The sequence below is a fragment of the Manis javanica genome, chromosome 16 (genome assembly GCF_040802235.1).
Source record: "Manis javanica isolate MJ-LG chromosome 16, MJ_LKY, whole genome shotgun sequence".
NCBI classification, from domain to species: Eukaryota; Metazoa; Chordata; class Mammalia; order Pholidota; family Manidae; genus Manis; species Manis javanica.
Window position 1 is genome coordinate 10,350,729 of NC_133171.1, and position 17,232 is coordinate 10,367,960.

The 17,232-nt window shown below is 37.8% G+C and overlaps 1 protein-coding gene across 3 annotated transcripts in view; it reads right to left on the minus strand.

Annotated features, from left to right (window-relative positions):
• The window catches only part of LOC140846918 (bromodomain adjacent to zinc finger domain protein 2B-like), a 195,811-nt gene that overhangs the window by 44,366 nt on the left and 134,213 nt on the right, over positions 1-17,232 (minus strand). For all 3 annotated transcript variants that reach the window (XM_073225239.1, XM_073225240.1, XM_073225241.1), the window contains 3 exons: positions 10,698-10,763; positions 9,001-9,066; positions 1,523-1,588 (listed from right to left, as the gene is read on the minus strand). In XM_073225239.1, coding sequence (XP_073081340.1) covers positions 1,523-1,588; positions 9,001-9,066; positions 10,698-10,763 — 198 coding nt within the window. The remainder of the gene's footprint in view (positions 1-1,522; positions 1,589-9,000; positions 9,067-10,697; positions 10,764-17,232) is intronic.

Here is a 17,232-nt window from a genome sequence, read left to right on the forward strand (position 1 = left end):
ACATATATGTAGACAATTACAGAATTCCCCTCAGTTTGTTACATTTAACATACTAATTTCATTTCTAACGGATAGATTATAATTAAGATATACAAAAAAATTCTTAAATTCGTAAGAGTATGTCAGGTTTTTTTCTTCAAACTCTGTAAAAAGTCTGAAATAATTTGAATGTTATTTTACCTTAAAACGTGTTCACAGAAAAAAATGATATAATCGCATTTTTTGCTTTTTCTGATTTTTGAAAAAAAACATGATCACTGTAGAAAGTTTACAAAAACGGGATAGATTTTAACAATAAAGGTTAAAGGACAAATAAGTAGCATTTAAAAATGCACGTTTCTACTTTATTTGAAGATTCTTTTGTAATACTTAAAATTTGAGATAAACCCATTACACAAATAACTTAAAACATTAAACCCAATTTAACCTACTGTGGTTAAATTGAAGGTTTTTTCCTGGATATAATAAAAACATAACCTTTAATGAAGCACATTCTGGATATCAAGCTCATGCTATCAAATTTGAGCTTTATAATCTTAAAGTCATTAACCAGTAGCTTCATAATTATCTAGTAGTAATTGCCAATGTACTTTAATATTTTCAGTTTGGAGGACTTTAGAATTAATTTGAAGTGGGTAAGGGAATATGTGTATATATTTTTAGAAGGAAAAAACCTGTAACTGTGAAAACCTCAGCTAACTGCATTGCTCAGGAAATAAGCCAATTTTTATGTCAACAGTTTCCTGAAAGGCTAAGGGTTTGGATTATAATAATTTCCAACGTTAAAAAGCTTATTTTGGACAAAAGTACTTTGGATAATATTGAGACATATACACGTACAGATTAGACACAGTACACTTAATCTCGCTTTTTCTTGAGGACTTGGGCAGTTATTCTTGACATCAGTTACTATACTACAGTTTGGTAAAAGAAATGCCTTCTGGCCATTAAGGTGTTGAAAATTGCTTCCTATTTAACTACAAGATTACAGATGTTGCGAGGCTTTGGAGTTTCTGTTTATCCTATTTTCCCTTGCTATCTTTTAGCTATTCCTTCTGCTGTTGCCAGCATGTCCTTCAGTCCTATTCTTTCAGCCCAGTTCTGTCAGAACTCAGAAAACAAACCTGGTTAAACTGTTTCCACACTGAACATTTACTTCTACTTTTGCCATGTTTCATTTCTAAATGAAAAGCAGGTATCTGACTATAAGACTTAATGACGTTTTGAAAAGTAGAGGACACGAGTTTTAGCGTATGATCTTTATGACTATATTGGCTATTGAGAGGTTTCCCCTTTTTTTTTTCCTTTACTTATTTCCTGGATTTTACTATTAGGATTAGATAAACTTGCCTAGTAAGGTTCAGGGAGGTCCTTATTCTACGCATTATGTTTACAGATAATTTATGATGGACATGTTAATGTGTGTGTATGAGTGAGAGAACATACTGATAAAATTTTCACTTTTCAGACTATAAAATACATGACTATATTACTTTAATCTTATCAAACTTAAGAATTCTACCTCTAGAATTTGCTGGGCTCGAAGTTCTTTTTCCATTCTCATTTGTTGAATTCTCTTAATTCTTTCCTGTAGGAAAAATTATGACAATTTAAGATAATAAACTAAGTATCTAGGTGGAAGATATTTAAGTGGAATAAATAATTAAAGATGTAAGTACAGATTTACCAAAGGTTGCCCATGCTGGATATAAATTTAATTATTTACTTTGACATTACTTTGACATTACATATATGCCACCTGTCTTAAATTGGTATGACTTTATAAAATGTCTCAAAACAATTTTAAAATACAAATGCTAAAAAAGTATATAGAAACAACATAAAACAAGCTGATTAAACTCAAGACTCTATAAATATTTGCAAGTACAAGTAATACTCATTTGGAAGTAAATATTGGATAGACAAGTAGGATAAAACAGTCCAACAGGAAATCAGAACACCTAAGGCTGGTCCTGAGTTACTGTTACTCATTTCATGAACTTGAACAAATAGAACTACTCGTGCATAAAATAGGGGAGGCACTTGCCCTTTTTCTCACTGTCACAATTAAATTAAAAATGCTTAAAAAAGTACACAGTACATCACAACTGTACAAAGTGTTAACAATTGCCATAACATGATAAATGACACTACTTTCAATAACTACACTAAGCCAAATACAGAAATAATTTCTAATAACTTACAAGTGGTGCTCACATTACCTAAATGTAATGTAGTAGTTATTGTTTGAATTCAGCAATCTACATTTTGATAACGTTACATTTTCATTTTAAAAAATCATTGCATATGCTATAAGCACATTGTTAACGATTTTAAATTCATAAATCCCTTTGAAAGTCCTAAATTGGCACTGATGAGGATATTTTTTTAAAAAATACACCTAAAATGCCCTACTTGTAAATTGCAGCTATCCTAGGATTTTCAGAGCCGACACATTTTATACGACTGTATATTACTATACCCACCCCTATTTCCAGATGCTAGTTGTACCTTTTGAAGCTATACTTTAATACATTTTTATTTCTTTTTTTTGCATTGATGTTATTGATTCCATGCAGGGATCCAGCGCAGGTTTATGAAATTTCTGGAATTTCTGTTGTGATTTTAGAAGACTGATCACATTCTATGATTTTGCTGACTGTGATCCTAGGTTTTGAATATTATAGCTCGCCAAAAATAAACATACAAGTGTATCTTTTGTTTTATTTCCAAGTCTTAGAGAAGGTTGCACTTGATCCACACTTGAAATATTTATTTAGAGTAGAACTTGAGACCAAAGTATACTCTAAATTTAATCTTTAATCAAGTCAACAAAAGTCATTCACTATTCTCTTAAGCACAGAAATAGGTATAGAACCTAGGGCTTAACTCACCCAGTGTAGAGAGCTTTGTTTTTACTCTGAGTGATTTATAAAGATGTACATATATATACTTGGTAGTGCTTTCATTAGCAATAGCAGAAATAAACATTACTTATAAATCATTACAGGGGAAAGAGCCAAGATGGCGGTGTGAGTAGAGCAGAGGAAACCTCCTCCAAAAACCATGTATATTTTTGAAACTAGAACAAATACAACTATCCCTAAAAGAAAGATCAGAAGATACAGGACAACAGGCAGGCTACATCCACACCTGCAAGAACTGAGCGCCAACGAAGGGCATAAGATGGAATCCGCAGCCCGGCGGGACACGAGCACCTCTCACCCCACCTCGCGGTGGAAGGAGAGGAGTCGGAGCAGGACGGGGAGGGAGCCCAGGACTGCTGAATGCCCAGCCCCAGCCATCCGCACAGGAGCGCAGACACACAGCGTGTGGGGAGCTGGATGCTAGAGAAACAGGACAGTAAAACCTGAGAGCTGTCCCTACAGCCCGCGTCCCTTGGACAAAGAAGAGGAAGAGCTTTCTGGAAGTCTTAAAGGGACAGGACCCTCACAGCTGGACGGAAGCGCCCCGGCGCAATCAGCCCAGTAACTGGGAATCCCGCAGAACTCAAGGCACCCTAACGCCCTCAGTGGCAGCTCAGCTCGCAGGCCCCTCACACTGATAAACAGCCTCCCTCCCATTTCCCCTCCGACGGGGCTCCGCCATAGCAGAACAGTAGCCTGAGGCCGGCCAAGCCCAGAGAAGCAGGGCAGAGCTTCCTGCACAACCACCAGGCAAGAAGAAGAAACTCCATCTGCGGGCAGCTGCCCAGCACGAGCCGCTAGGGGTCACCGTTCTCCCATGAGAGGAGGGCCACAAACCAGCAAGAAGGGACGTTCTCCCACCTGATATTCACGCCAGCTCCCCAGAACTACCACTATTGCCATGAAAAGACAGAAGAATTTGATACAGAGCAGACTAACCTAGACATCCTCCCCTGAGAAGGAACCTGGGGAGATAGACCTAACCAATCTCCCTGAAAAAGAATTCAAAATAAAGGTCATCACCATGCTGACAGATCTTCAGAGAAATATGCAAGACCTAGGGGATGAAGTCCGGAAGGAGATTATAGAAATAAAACAATCTCTGGAAGGACTTAAGAGCAAACTGGATGAGGTGCAAGAGGCTGTTAATGGAATAGAAATCAGAGAACAAGAACGCAGAGAGGCTGATGCAGAGAGAAAAGGATCTCCAGGAATGAAAGAATATGAACAGAACTGTGTGGCCAATTCAAATGGAACAATATTTGCATTATAGGGGTACCAGAAGAAGAAAAGGGGATAGAAAGTGTCCTTGAAGAAATAATTGCTGAAAACTTCCATAAAATGGGAGGAAATAGTTGCGCAGACCAGAGAGGCACACAGAACTCCAAAGAGGACAACACCAAGACACATAAAAATTAAAATAGCAAAGATCAAGGCCAAGGACATAGTTTTAAAGGAAGCTAGAGAGAGGAAAAAGGACACCTACAGGGAAAACCCATCAGGCTATCATCAGACTTCTTAGCAGAAACCTTACAGGCCAGAAGAGAATGGCATGATATATTTAATGCAATGAAACAGAAGGACCTTGAATTAAGAATACTCTATCCAGCACGATTATCATTTAAATATGAAGAAGGGAGTAAACAATTCCAAGACAAGCAAAAGTTGAGGGAATTTACCTCCCGCAAACCACCTTCACAGGGTATTGTAGAGGGACAGCTCTAGATGGGAGCACTACCAAGGCTAAACAGATGTCACCGGAGAAAATAAAATCACAGAAAAGAAACCAGACCAACCAAATACTAACAAATGCTAACAAAGGCAAAAAGTAAAATCAACTACACACAAAAGCAGTTAAAGGAAACACAAAAGAGCAGAGAATAAAACACCCAACATATAAAGAATGGAGGAGAAGAGGTAAGAAAGAAGAGAATTAAAGAATCGCCAGACAGTGTCTACAATTGCTCAATAAGCAAGTGACGTTAGGCAGTAAGGTACTAAAGAAGCTAACCTTGAACCTTTGGTAACCACAAATCTAAAGCCTGCAATGGCGGTAAGTACATATCTTTCAATAATCACCGTCTGTGTAAATGGACTGAATGTACCAACCAAAAGACACAGAGTAATAGAATGGATAAAAAAGCAAGACCCATCTATTTGCTTACAAGAGACCCACCTCAAACCCAAAGACATGCAGAGACAAAAAGTCAAGGGATGGAAAAAGATATTCCATGCAAACAACAGGGAGAAAAAAGCAGGGGTGGCAGTACTAGTAGCAGACAAAATAGACTTAAAAACAAAGAAAGTCACAAGAGATAAAGAAGGACATTACATAATGATAAAGGGGTCAGTGCAACAAGAGGATATAACCATTATAAATATATATGCACCCAACACAGGAGCACCAGCATATGTGAAACAAATACTAACAAAACTAAAAGGAGGAAATAGAATGCAATGCATTCATTTTGGGAGACTTCAACACACCACTCACTCCAAAGGATAAACCCACCAGACAGAAAATAAGTAAGGACACAGAGGCACTGAACAACACACTACAACAGATGGACCTAACAGACATCTAGAGAACTCTACATCCAAAAGCAACAGGATACACAGTCTTCTCAAGTGCACATGGAACATTCTGCAGAATAGACCACACACTAGGCCACAAGAAGAGCCTCAGTAAATTCAAAAAGATTGAAATTCTACCAACCAAATTTTCAGACCACAAAGGAATAAAACTAGAAATAAATCATACAAAGAAAGCAAAAAGGCACAAAAGCCCATGGAGGCTTAACAACATGCTCCTAAATAATCAAAGGATCAACAACCAGGTTAAAATAGAGATCAAGCAATATATGGAAACAAATGACAACAACAGCACAAAGCCCCAACTTCTGAGGGATGCAGTGAAAGCAGTCTTAAGAGGAAAGTATATAGCAATCCAGGCATATTTGAACAAGGAAGAACAATCACAAATTAATAGTCTAATCTCACAATTATAGAAATTGGAAAAAGAAGAACAAATGAGGCTTAAGGTCAGCAGAAGGAGGGACATAATAAAGATCAGAGAAGAAATAAACAAAATTGAGAAGAATAAAACAATAGCAAAAATCAACGAAACCAAGCGCTGGTTCTTTGAGAAAATAAACAAAATAGATAAGCCTCTACCCACACTTATTAAGAGAAAAAGAGAATCAATACACACCCACAGCATCGGAAACGAGAAAGGAAAAATCACCATGGACCAGATAGAAATACAAAGAAAAATTAGAGAATACTATGAAAACCTACATGCTAACAAGCTGGAAATCCTAGAAGAAATGGACTTCTTAGAAAAATACAGCCTGCCAAGGCTGACCAAGGAAGAATCACAAAAATTAAACAAACCAATTACCAGCAAAGAAATTGAAGCTGTCATCTAAAAACTTCCCAGGAACAAAACCCCCCAGCCAGATGGATTTACTTCTGAATTTTATCAGACATACAGGGAAGACATAATACCCATTCTCCTTAAAGTTGTCCAAAAAATACTAGAGGAAGAAATACTCCCAAACTTATTCTAGGAAGCCAACTTCACGCTAATATCAAAACCAGGCAAAGACCCCACCAAAAAAGAATACTACAGGCCAGTATCTCTAATGAACGTAGATGCAAAAACACTCAACAAAATACTAGCAAACCAAATTCAAAAATACATCACAAGGATCATAAACCATAACCAAGTAGGATTCATTCCAGGGATGCAGGGATGGTACAACATTCGAAAATCAACCAACATCATCCACCACATAAACAAAGAGCTCAAACACCACATGAGCATCTCCATAGATCCTGAAAAAGCACTCGACAAAATTCAACATCCATTCATGATAAAAACTCTCAGTAAAATGGATATAGAGGGCAAGTACCTCAACGTAATAAAGGCAATATATGACAAGCCCACAACCAACATCATACATAATAGTGAGAAGCTGAAAGTTTTTTCTCTGAGATCGGGAACAAGACAGGGATGCCCATTCTCCCAAATGCTATTCAACATAATACTGGAGGTCCTAGTAATGGCAATTACACAAAACAAAGAAATACAAGGAATTCAAACTGGTAAAAAAGAGGTTGAACTGTCACTATTGGCAGATGACATGATAATGTACAAAAAAAACCCCTAAAGACCCACTCCAAACCTACTAGATCTGATACTGCAATACAGCAAAGTTGCAGGATACAAAATTAACACACAGAAATCTGTGCCTTTCCTATACACTAACAATGAACTAATAGAAAGAGAAATCAGGAAAACAATTCCATTCACACCTGCAACAAAAAGAATAAAATACCTAGGAATAAACCTAACCAAGGAAGTGAAAGACTTAGAACCTGAAAACTATAAGACACTCTTAAGACAGATTAAAGAGGACACTCGCAAATGGAAACTCATCCCATGCTCTTGGCTAGGAAGAATTAATATCGTCAAAATGGCCATCCTGCCCACACCAATATGCAGATTTGATGCAATCCCTATCAAATTACCAACAACTTTCCTCAACAAACTGGAACAAATAGTTCAAAAATTCATATGGAAACACCAAAGACCCCAAATAGCCAAAGCAATCCTCACAAGGTAGAATAAAGTTGGGGGGATCTCGCTCCCCAACTTCAAGCTCTACTACAAAGCCACCATATTCAAAAACTGGACAACTACATGTAAGAGAATGGAACCAGATTATTGTCTAACCCCATACAAAAGAGGAAACTCAGAATGGATCAAAGATCTGACTGTAAGTCATGAAACCATGAAACTCTTTAAAGAAAACATAGGCAAAACTTTCTTGGACATAACACAAGCAACTTCATGAACATATCTCCCCGGGCAAGGGAAACAAAAGCAAAAATGAACAAGTGGGACTATATCAAGCATAAAATCTTCTGTACAGCAAAGGATACCATCATTAGAATAGGAAGGTACCCTACAGTATGGGAGAATATATTCATACATGACAGATCCAATAACAGGTTGACATCTAAAATATATAAAGAACTCATACACCTCAACAAACAAAAAGCGAATAATCCAATTAAAAAATGAGCAGAGGAGCTGAACAGACAGTTCGTCAAAGAAGAAATTCAGATGGCCAACAGACACATGAAAAGATGCTCCACATCGCTTGTCATCAGAGAAATGCAAATTAAAAGCACAATGAGACATCACCTCACACCAGTTAGGATGGCCAACATCCGAAAGCAACAACAAATGCTGGCAAGGATGTGGAGAAAGGGGAACCCTCCTACACTGCGGGTGGAAATGTAAATTAATTCAACCATTGTGGAATGCAGTATGGATGTTCTTCAGAGAGCTCAAAATAGACATACATTTGACTCAGGAATGCCACTTCTGGGAATTTACCCTAAGAATGAAGGAGCCCAGTTTGAAAAAGACAGATGCACCCCTATGTTTATTGCAGCACTATTTACAATACCCAAGAAATGGAAGCAACCTAAGTGTCCATCAATAGATGGATTGCTGAAGATGAGGTGGTACATATACACAGTGGAGTATTATTCAGCCATAAGAACAAAACAAATCTAGCATTGGCAACAACATGGATGGAGCTAGAGGGTATTACACTCAGTGAAATAAGCCAGCCGGAGAAAGACAAGTACCAAATGATTTCACTCATATGTGGAGTATAAGAACAAAGAAAAACTGAAGGAACAAAACACCAGCACAATCACAGAACCCAGGAATGGACTAACGGTTACCAAAGGGAAAGGGACTGGGAAGGATAGATGAAAAGGGAGGGATAAGGGCGGGGGAAAAATAAAGGGGGCATTACGATTAACATGTATAATGTGGGGTGGGGGCACAGGGAGGGCTGTGCAACGCAGAGAAGACAAGTAGTGATTCCACAACATATTACTATGCTCATGGAGAGTGACTGTAATGGGTTTTGTTGGGGGGACTTGGTAAAGGAGGGAGGCTAGTAAACATTACCCTCTTCATGTCATTGTGGATTAAGGATAACAAAATAAAATGAAAAAAGTAAAAACTCTGACAGTCCTCTAAATTTACCTGTTTGCGTTTCTCAGCCTCCAATAATTTGGCTTTTGCAGATTCTTCCCTCTTTATCCTTTTAGCCTGTGCATATAAAATGGGTCTCAAAGTCATGCAACTGCACCACTACAACCTGAATATAACCTCAGACTTGAAAATGGAGCTCCATGCCTCACAATGTACAAAACTGTATGTAACATGTATGTAGACAATTACAGATTTCCCCTCAGTTTGTTACATTTCACATACTAATAATATCATTTCTAATGTATAGATTACAATTAAGATACACAAAAATATTCTTAAATTCATAACAGTATGTCAGGTTTTCTTCAAACTCTGTAAAAAGTCTGAAATAATTTGAGTATTATTTTACTTTAAAACTAAATCACAGAAAAAATTATATCATGGCATTTTTTGCTTTTCCTCTACTTTTTGAAAGTAAAACATGATCACTGTAACAAATTCAGAAAACAGGATAGATTTTAACGATAAAGGTTAAAGGACAAATAACATTTAAAAATGCACGTGTCTACTTTGAAGTTTCTTTTGTAATAACTAAAATTTCAGATAAGTGTATTACATAAATAACTTATATGAAACATTAAACCCGATTTAACCTACTGTGGTTAAATTCAACCTATTTTTTTCCCTAATATAGTGGAAACATAACCTTTAATGAAGCACATTCTGAATATCAAGCTCATGCTATCAAATTTGAGCTTTGTAATCTTAAACTCATTGACTAGTAGCAATTGCAAATGTACTTTAACATTTTCAATTTGGAGGGTTTTAAAATTAATTTGAAATGGGTAAGGGAATATGTGTATATATTTCTAGAAGGAAAAAACCTTAACTGTGAAAACCTCAGCTAACTGCATTCCTCAGGAAATAAGCTAATTTTTATGGCAACAGTTTCCTGAACAGCTAAGGGTTTGGGTTATAATAGTTTTCAAAATTAAAAGGTTTATTTTGGACAAAAGTACTTTGGATAATTTTGAGACATATACATGTACAGCTTAGACACAGTACACTTCACATAACCTCACTTTTTCTTGAGGACTTGGGCAGTTATTCTTGACATCAGTTACTATGCTACACAGTTTGATAACAGAAATGCCTTTCGGCCATTAAGGTGCTGAAAATTGCTTCCTATTTAACTACCAGATTACAGATGTTGCTAGGCTTTGGAGTTTCTCTTTATCCTGTTTTCCCTTGCTGTCTTTTAGCTATTCCTTTTGCTTTTGCCAGCATGTCCTTGAGTCCTATTCTTTCAGCCCAGTTCTGTCAGCCCAGTTCTGTCAGAACTCAGAAAACAAACCTGGTTAAACTGTTTCCACATTGAACATTTACTTCTACTTTTGCCATGTTTCATTTCTAAATGAAAAGCAGGTATCTGACTATAAGACTTAATGACGTTTTGAAAGCTAAAGAGCACGAGTTTTAGTGTATGATCTTTATGACTATATTGGCTATTGAGAGGTTTCCCCTTTTTGTTTCCTTTACTTATTTCCTGGATTTTTACTATTAGGATTAGATAAACTTGCCTAGTAAGGTTCAGGGAGGTCCTTATTCTACACATAATGTTTACAGATAATTTGTGATGGACATATTAATGTGTACGAGTGAGAGAACGTACTGATAAAATTTTCATTTTTCAGACTTCAAAATATATGACTATATTACTTTAATCTTATCAAATTTAAGAATTCTACCTCTAGAATTTGCTGGGCTCGAAGTTCTTTTTCCATTCTCATTTCTTGTATTCTCCTAATTCTTTCCTGTAGGAAAAAGTATGACAATTTAAGATAATAAACTAAATATCTAGGTGGAAGGTATTTAAGTGGAATCAAATAATTAAAGATATAAGTACAGATTTACCAAAGGTTGCCCATGCTGGATATAAATTTTAATTATTTACTTTGACATTACATATATGCCACCTGTCTTAAATTGGTATGACTTTATAAAATGTCTCAAAACAATTTTAAAATACAAACGCTAAATCAGTATATAGAAAAAACATAAACCAAGCTGATTATACTCAAGTCTATAAATATTTGCAAGTAAATGTAATACTCATTCGGAAATACATACTGGACAGACAAGTAGTATAAAACAGTCCATCAGGACTGTATATTACCATACCCACCCCTATTTCCAGATGCTAGTTGTACTTTTTGAAGCTATACTTTAATACATTTTTATTTCCTTTTTTGCATTGATGTTATTGATACCCTACAGGGATCCACTGCAGGATAATGAGGTTTCTGGAATTTGGGTTGTGATTTTAGAAGACTGATCACATTCTATGATTTTACTGATTGTGATCCTAGGTTTTGATTATAGCTCGACAAAAATAAAAAAACAAGTGTATCTTTTGTTGTATTTCCAATTCTTAGAGAAGGTTGCACTTGATCCACATTTAAAATATTTATTTAGATCAGAACTTGAGACCTAAGTATACTCTGAATCTAATCTTTAAAAAGTCAACAGAAGTCATTCATTAGTCTCTTAAGCACAGAAATGCGTTTACAATGTTGGGCTTAACTCACCCAGTGTAGAGCTTTGTTTTAATCTGAGTAACAGCCAGACTACAGCCACACCTGCGAGAACCCAGTGCCTTGCGAAGGGGGTAAGATACAAGCCCCAGCCCAGGGGAACACGAGCACGCCTCACCCCAGCTCCCGGCGGGAGGAGAGGAGACGGAGCGAGGAGGGCGAGGGAGCACAGGACTGCTAAATACCCAGCCCGAGCCATCCGCACCAGGAGCACAGACACACAGCGTGTGGGGTGCTGGATGCTAGGGAAACGGGACAGTAAAACCTGCGAGCTGTCTCCGCAGCCGGCGCCCCTAGGACAAAGAAAAGTGAGTGCTTTTTGAAAGTCTTAAAGGGACAGGAGCCTCACAGCTGGACGGAAGTACACAGGAGCAAGCAGCCCAGTAACTGGGAATCCTGGGGGAACTCAGGGCACCACAACTCCCTGCTTGGCAGTACAGGTCACAGGCCCCTCACAGTGATAAACAGCCTCCCTCCCGTTTCCCCTCCGACATGGCACCGCCATAGCAGAACAGTAGCATGAGGCCGGCCATGCCCACAGTAGCAGGGCAGAGCTTCCTCCAGAACCGCCGGGCAAGAATAAGAAACACCATCTCCGTGTAGTTTCCCAGCACAAGCCACTAGGGGTCGCCGTTCTCCCAGGAGAGGAAGGCCACAAACCAGCAAGAAGGGACAGTCTCCCAGCCAACATTCACGCCGGCTCCCCGCAACTACTTCTATTGCCATGAAAAGACAGAAGACTTTGACACAGAGCAGACTAACCCGGACATCCTCCCCTGAGAAGGAACCTGGGGAGATACACCTAACCAATCTCCCTGAAAAAGAATTCAAAATAAAGGTCATCACCATGCTGACAGATCTTCAGAGAAATATGCAAGAGCTAAGGGATGAAGTCCGGAGAGAGATTACAGAAATAAAACGATCTCTGGAAGGACTTAAGAGCAAACTGGATGAGGTGCAAGAGGCCGTTAATGGAATAGAAATCAGAGACAGAAACACAGAGAAGCTGATGCAGAGAGAAACAAAAGGATGTCCAGGAATGAAAGAATATTAAGAGAACTCTGTGGCCAATCCAAATGCAACAATATTCACATTATAGGGGTACCAGAAGAAGAAGAGAGAGAAAAAGGGATGGAAAGTGTCCTTGAAGAAATAATTGCTGAAAACTTCCCAAAATTGGAGGAGGAACTAGTTGCTCAGACCACGGAAGCACTCAGAACTCCCAACGTAACGGACCCAAACAGGACACCACCAACATACATAATAATGAAAATGGCAAAGATGAAGGACAAGGACATAGTTTTAAAGGCAGCTAGAGAGAGGAAAAAGGTCACTGACAGGAAAACCCATCAGGCTATCATCAGACTTCTCAGCAGAAACCTTACAGGCCAGAGGAGAATGGCATGATATATTTACTGCAATGAAACAGAAGGGCCTTGAACCAAGAATACTGTATCCAGCACGATTATCATTTAAATATGAAGGAGGGAGGAAACAATTCCCAGACAAGCAAAAGTTGAGGGAATTTACCTCCCGCAAACCACCCCTACAGGGTATTGTAGAGGGACAGCCCTAGATAGGAGCACTACCAAGGCTAAACAGATGTCACCAGAGAAAATTAAATCACAGCAAAGAAACCAGACCAACCAAATACTAACTAAAAGCAAAAAATACAATCAACTACACACAAAACTATTAAAGGAAACACAAAAGAGCACAGAATAAAACACCGAACATAAGTAGAATGGAGGAGGAATAAGAAAGGAGAGAAATAAAGAATCACCACACAATGTCTATAATTGCTCGATAAACAAGTTAAGTTAGCCAGTAAGATACTCAAGAAGCTAACCTTGAACCTTTGGTAACCACAAATTGAAACCCTGCAATGGCAATAAGTACATATCTTTCAATAATCACCATAAATGTAAATGGACTGAATGCACCAATCAAAGGACACAGAGTAAAAGAATGGATAAAAAACCAAGACCCATCTATTTACTGCCTACAAGAGACCCACCTCAAACCCAAAGACATGCAGAGACAAAAAGTCAACGGATGGAAAAAGATATTCCATGCAAACAACAGGGAGAAAAAAGCAGGTGTGGCAGTACTAGTAGCAGACAAAACAGACTTAAAAACAAAGAAATTCAAAAGAGATAAAGAAGGACATTACATAATGATATAGGAATCAGTGCATCAAGAGGATATAATCATTTTAAATATCTATGCACCCAATGTAGGTGCACCAACATATGTTAAACAAATACCAACGGAACTACAAGGAGGAAATGCAATGCAATGCATTCATTTTGGGAGACTTCAACACACCACCCACTCCAAAGGATAGATCTGCGGCACAGAAAATATGGACACAGAGACACTGAACAACACACTAGAACAGATGGACCTAATAGACATCTAGAGAACTCTACATCCAAAAGCAACAGGATACACGTTCTTCTGAAGTGCACATGGAACATTCTCCAGAAGAGACCACAGACTAGGCTACAAGAAGAGCCTCAGTAAATTCCAAAAGACTGAAATTATACCAACCAACATTTGAGACCACAAAGGAATAAAACTAGAAATAAATCGTACAAAGAAAGTAAAACGGACCACAGGCACATGGAGCTTAACAACATGCTCCTAAATAATCAATGGATCAACGACCAAATTAAAATAGAGATCAAGCGATATATGGAAAAAATGACAAAAACAACACAAAGCCCCAACATCTGTGGGATGCAGTGCAAGTAGTCTTAAGAGGAAAGTATATAGCAATCCAGGCATTATTTAAAGAAGGAAGAACAATCCCAAATGAATTGTGTCTAATGTCACAATTATTTAAATTGGAAAAGGAAGAACAAATGAGGCCTAAAGTCAGCAGAAGGAGGGACATAATAAAGATCAGAGAAGAAATAAAATTGAGAAGAATTTAAAATAGAAAAAAAAAAATCAATGAAACCAAGAGCTGATTCTTTGAGAAAATAAACAAAATAGATAAGCCTCTAGCCAGACTTAGTAAGAGAAAAAGACAATCAACACACATCAACAGAATCAGAACAAGAAAGTAAAAATCACGACACACCCCATAGAAATACAAAGAATTATTAGAGAATACTATGAAAACCTATATGCTAACAAGCTGGAAAACCTAGAAGAAATGGACAACTTCTTAGAAAAATACAACCTTCCAAGACTAACCAAGGAAGAAACAAAATCTAAACAAACCAAATGCCAGCAAAGAAATTGAAGAGGTAATCAGAAAACTACCCAGCAACAAAACCCCCGGGCCCGATGGATTTACTTCCGAATTTTATCAGCCATACAGGGAAGACATAATACCCATTCTCCTTAAAGTTTTCCAAAAAAAGAAGAGGAGGGAATACTCCCAAACTCATTCTATGAAGCCAACAGCATCCTAATACCAAAACCAGGCAAAGACCCCACCAAAAAGAAAACTACAGACCAATATCCCTGAACGTAGATGCAAAAATACTCAACAAAATATTAGCAAACCGAATTCAACAATACATCAAAAGGATCATACACCATGACCAAGTGGGATTCATCCCAGAGATGCAAGGATGGTACAACATTTGAAAATCCACCAACACCATCTACCACATAAACAAAAAGGACAAAAACCACATGACCATCTCCATAGATACCGAAAAAGCATTTGACAAAATTCAACATCCATTCATGATAAAAAATCTCAGTAAAATGGCTATACAGGGAAAGTACCTCAACATAAAAAAGGCCATATATGATAAGCCCACAGCCAACATCATACCGAATAGCCAGAAGCTGAAAGCTTCTCCTCTGAGATCGGGAACAAGACAGGGATGCCCACTCTCCCCACTGTTATTCAACATAACACTGGAGGTCCTAGCCACGGTAATTAGACAAAAAAAGAAATACAAAGAATCCAAATCGGTAAAGAAGAAGTCAAACTGTCACTATTTGCAGATGACATGATATTGTACATAAAAAACCCTAAAAACTCCACTCCAAAACTACTAGATCTTACATGAGAATACAGCAAAGTTGCAGGATACAAAATTAACACACAGAAATCTGTGCCTTTCCTATACACTAACAATGAACTAATAGAGAAATCAGGAAAACAATTCCATTCACAACTGCATCAAAAAGAATAAAATACCTAGGAATAAACCTAACCATGGAAGTGAAAGACTTAGAAACTGAAAAGTATAAGACACTCTTAAGGGAGATTAAAGAGAGCCCTCGCAAATGGAAACTCATCCCATGCTCTTGGCTACGAAGAATTAATATTGTCAAAATGGCCATCCTATCCACACCAATATGCAGATTTGATACAATCCCTATCAAATTACCAACAACTTTCCTCAACGAACTGGAACAAATAGTTCAAAAATTCATACAGAAAGATCAAAGACCCTGAATAGCCAAAGCAATCCTGAGAAGAATAATAAAGTGGGGGAGATCTCGCTCCCCAACTTCAAGCTCTACTACAAAGCCACAGTATTCAAAAACTGGACAAATATATGCAAGAGAAAGAAACCAGATTATTGCCTACCCCATACAAAAAAGTAAACTCAGAATGGATCAAAGATCTGAATGTAAGTCATGAAACCATAAAACTCTTAAAAGAAAACATAGGCAAAACTTTCTTGGACATAAACACAAGCAACCTCTTCATGAACGTATCTCCCCGGGTAAGGGAAACAAAATAAAAAATGAACAAGTGGGACTATATCAAGCTGAAAAGCTTCTGTACAGCAAAGGACACCATCAATATAACAAAAAGGTACCCTGCAGTATGGGAGAATATATTCATAAATGACAGATCCAATAAGGGTTGACATCCAAAATATATAAAGAGCTCATACACCTCACCAAACAAAAAGCAAATAATCCAATTAAAAAATGACCAGAGGAGCTGAACAGACAGTTCATCAAAGAAGAAATTCAGATGGCCAACAGACACATGAAAAGATGCTCCACGTCGCTAGTCATCAGAGAAATGCAAATTAAAACCACAATAAGATATCACCACACACCAGTAAGGATCGCCACCATCCAAAAGACAAACAACAAATGTTGGCGAGGTTGTGGAGAAAGGGGAACCCTCCTGCACTGCTGGTGGGAATGGAAATTAGTTCAACCATTGTGGAAAGCAGTATGGAGGATCCTCAGAAAGCTCAAAATAGACATACCATTTGACCCAGGAAATTCCACTTCTAGGAATTCACCCAAAGAATGCAGCAGCCCAGTTTGAAAAACACAGGTGAACCCTTATATTTATCGCACTATTTACAATAGCCAAGAAATGGAAGCAACCTAAGTGTTCATCAGTAAATGAATGGATAAATAAGAGGTGGTACATATACACAGTAAAATATTATTCAGCCATAAGAAGAAAACAAATCCTACCATTTCCAACAACATGGATTGATCTAGAGGGTATTATGCTCAGTGAAATAAGCCAGGTGGGAAAGTCAAGTACCAAATGATTTCACTCATATGTGGAGTATAAAAACAAAGAAAAAGTGAAGGAACAAAACAGCAGCACAATCACAGAATCCAAGAATAGACTCACAATTACCAAAGGAAAGGGACTGGGAAGGACGGGTGGGAAGGGAGGTGTAAGGACGGGGGAAAATTAAAGGAGGTCTTATGAGTAGCATGTATAACGTGGGGT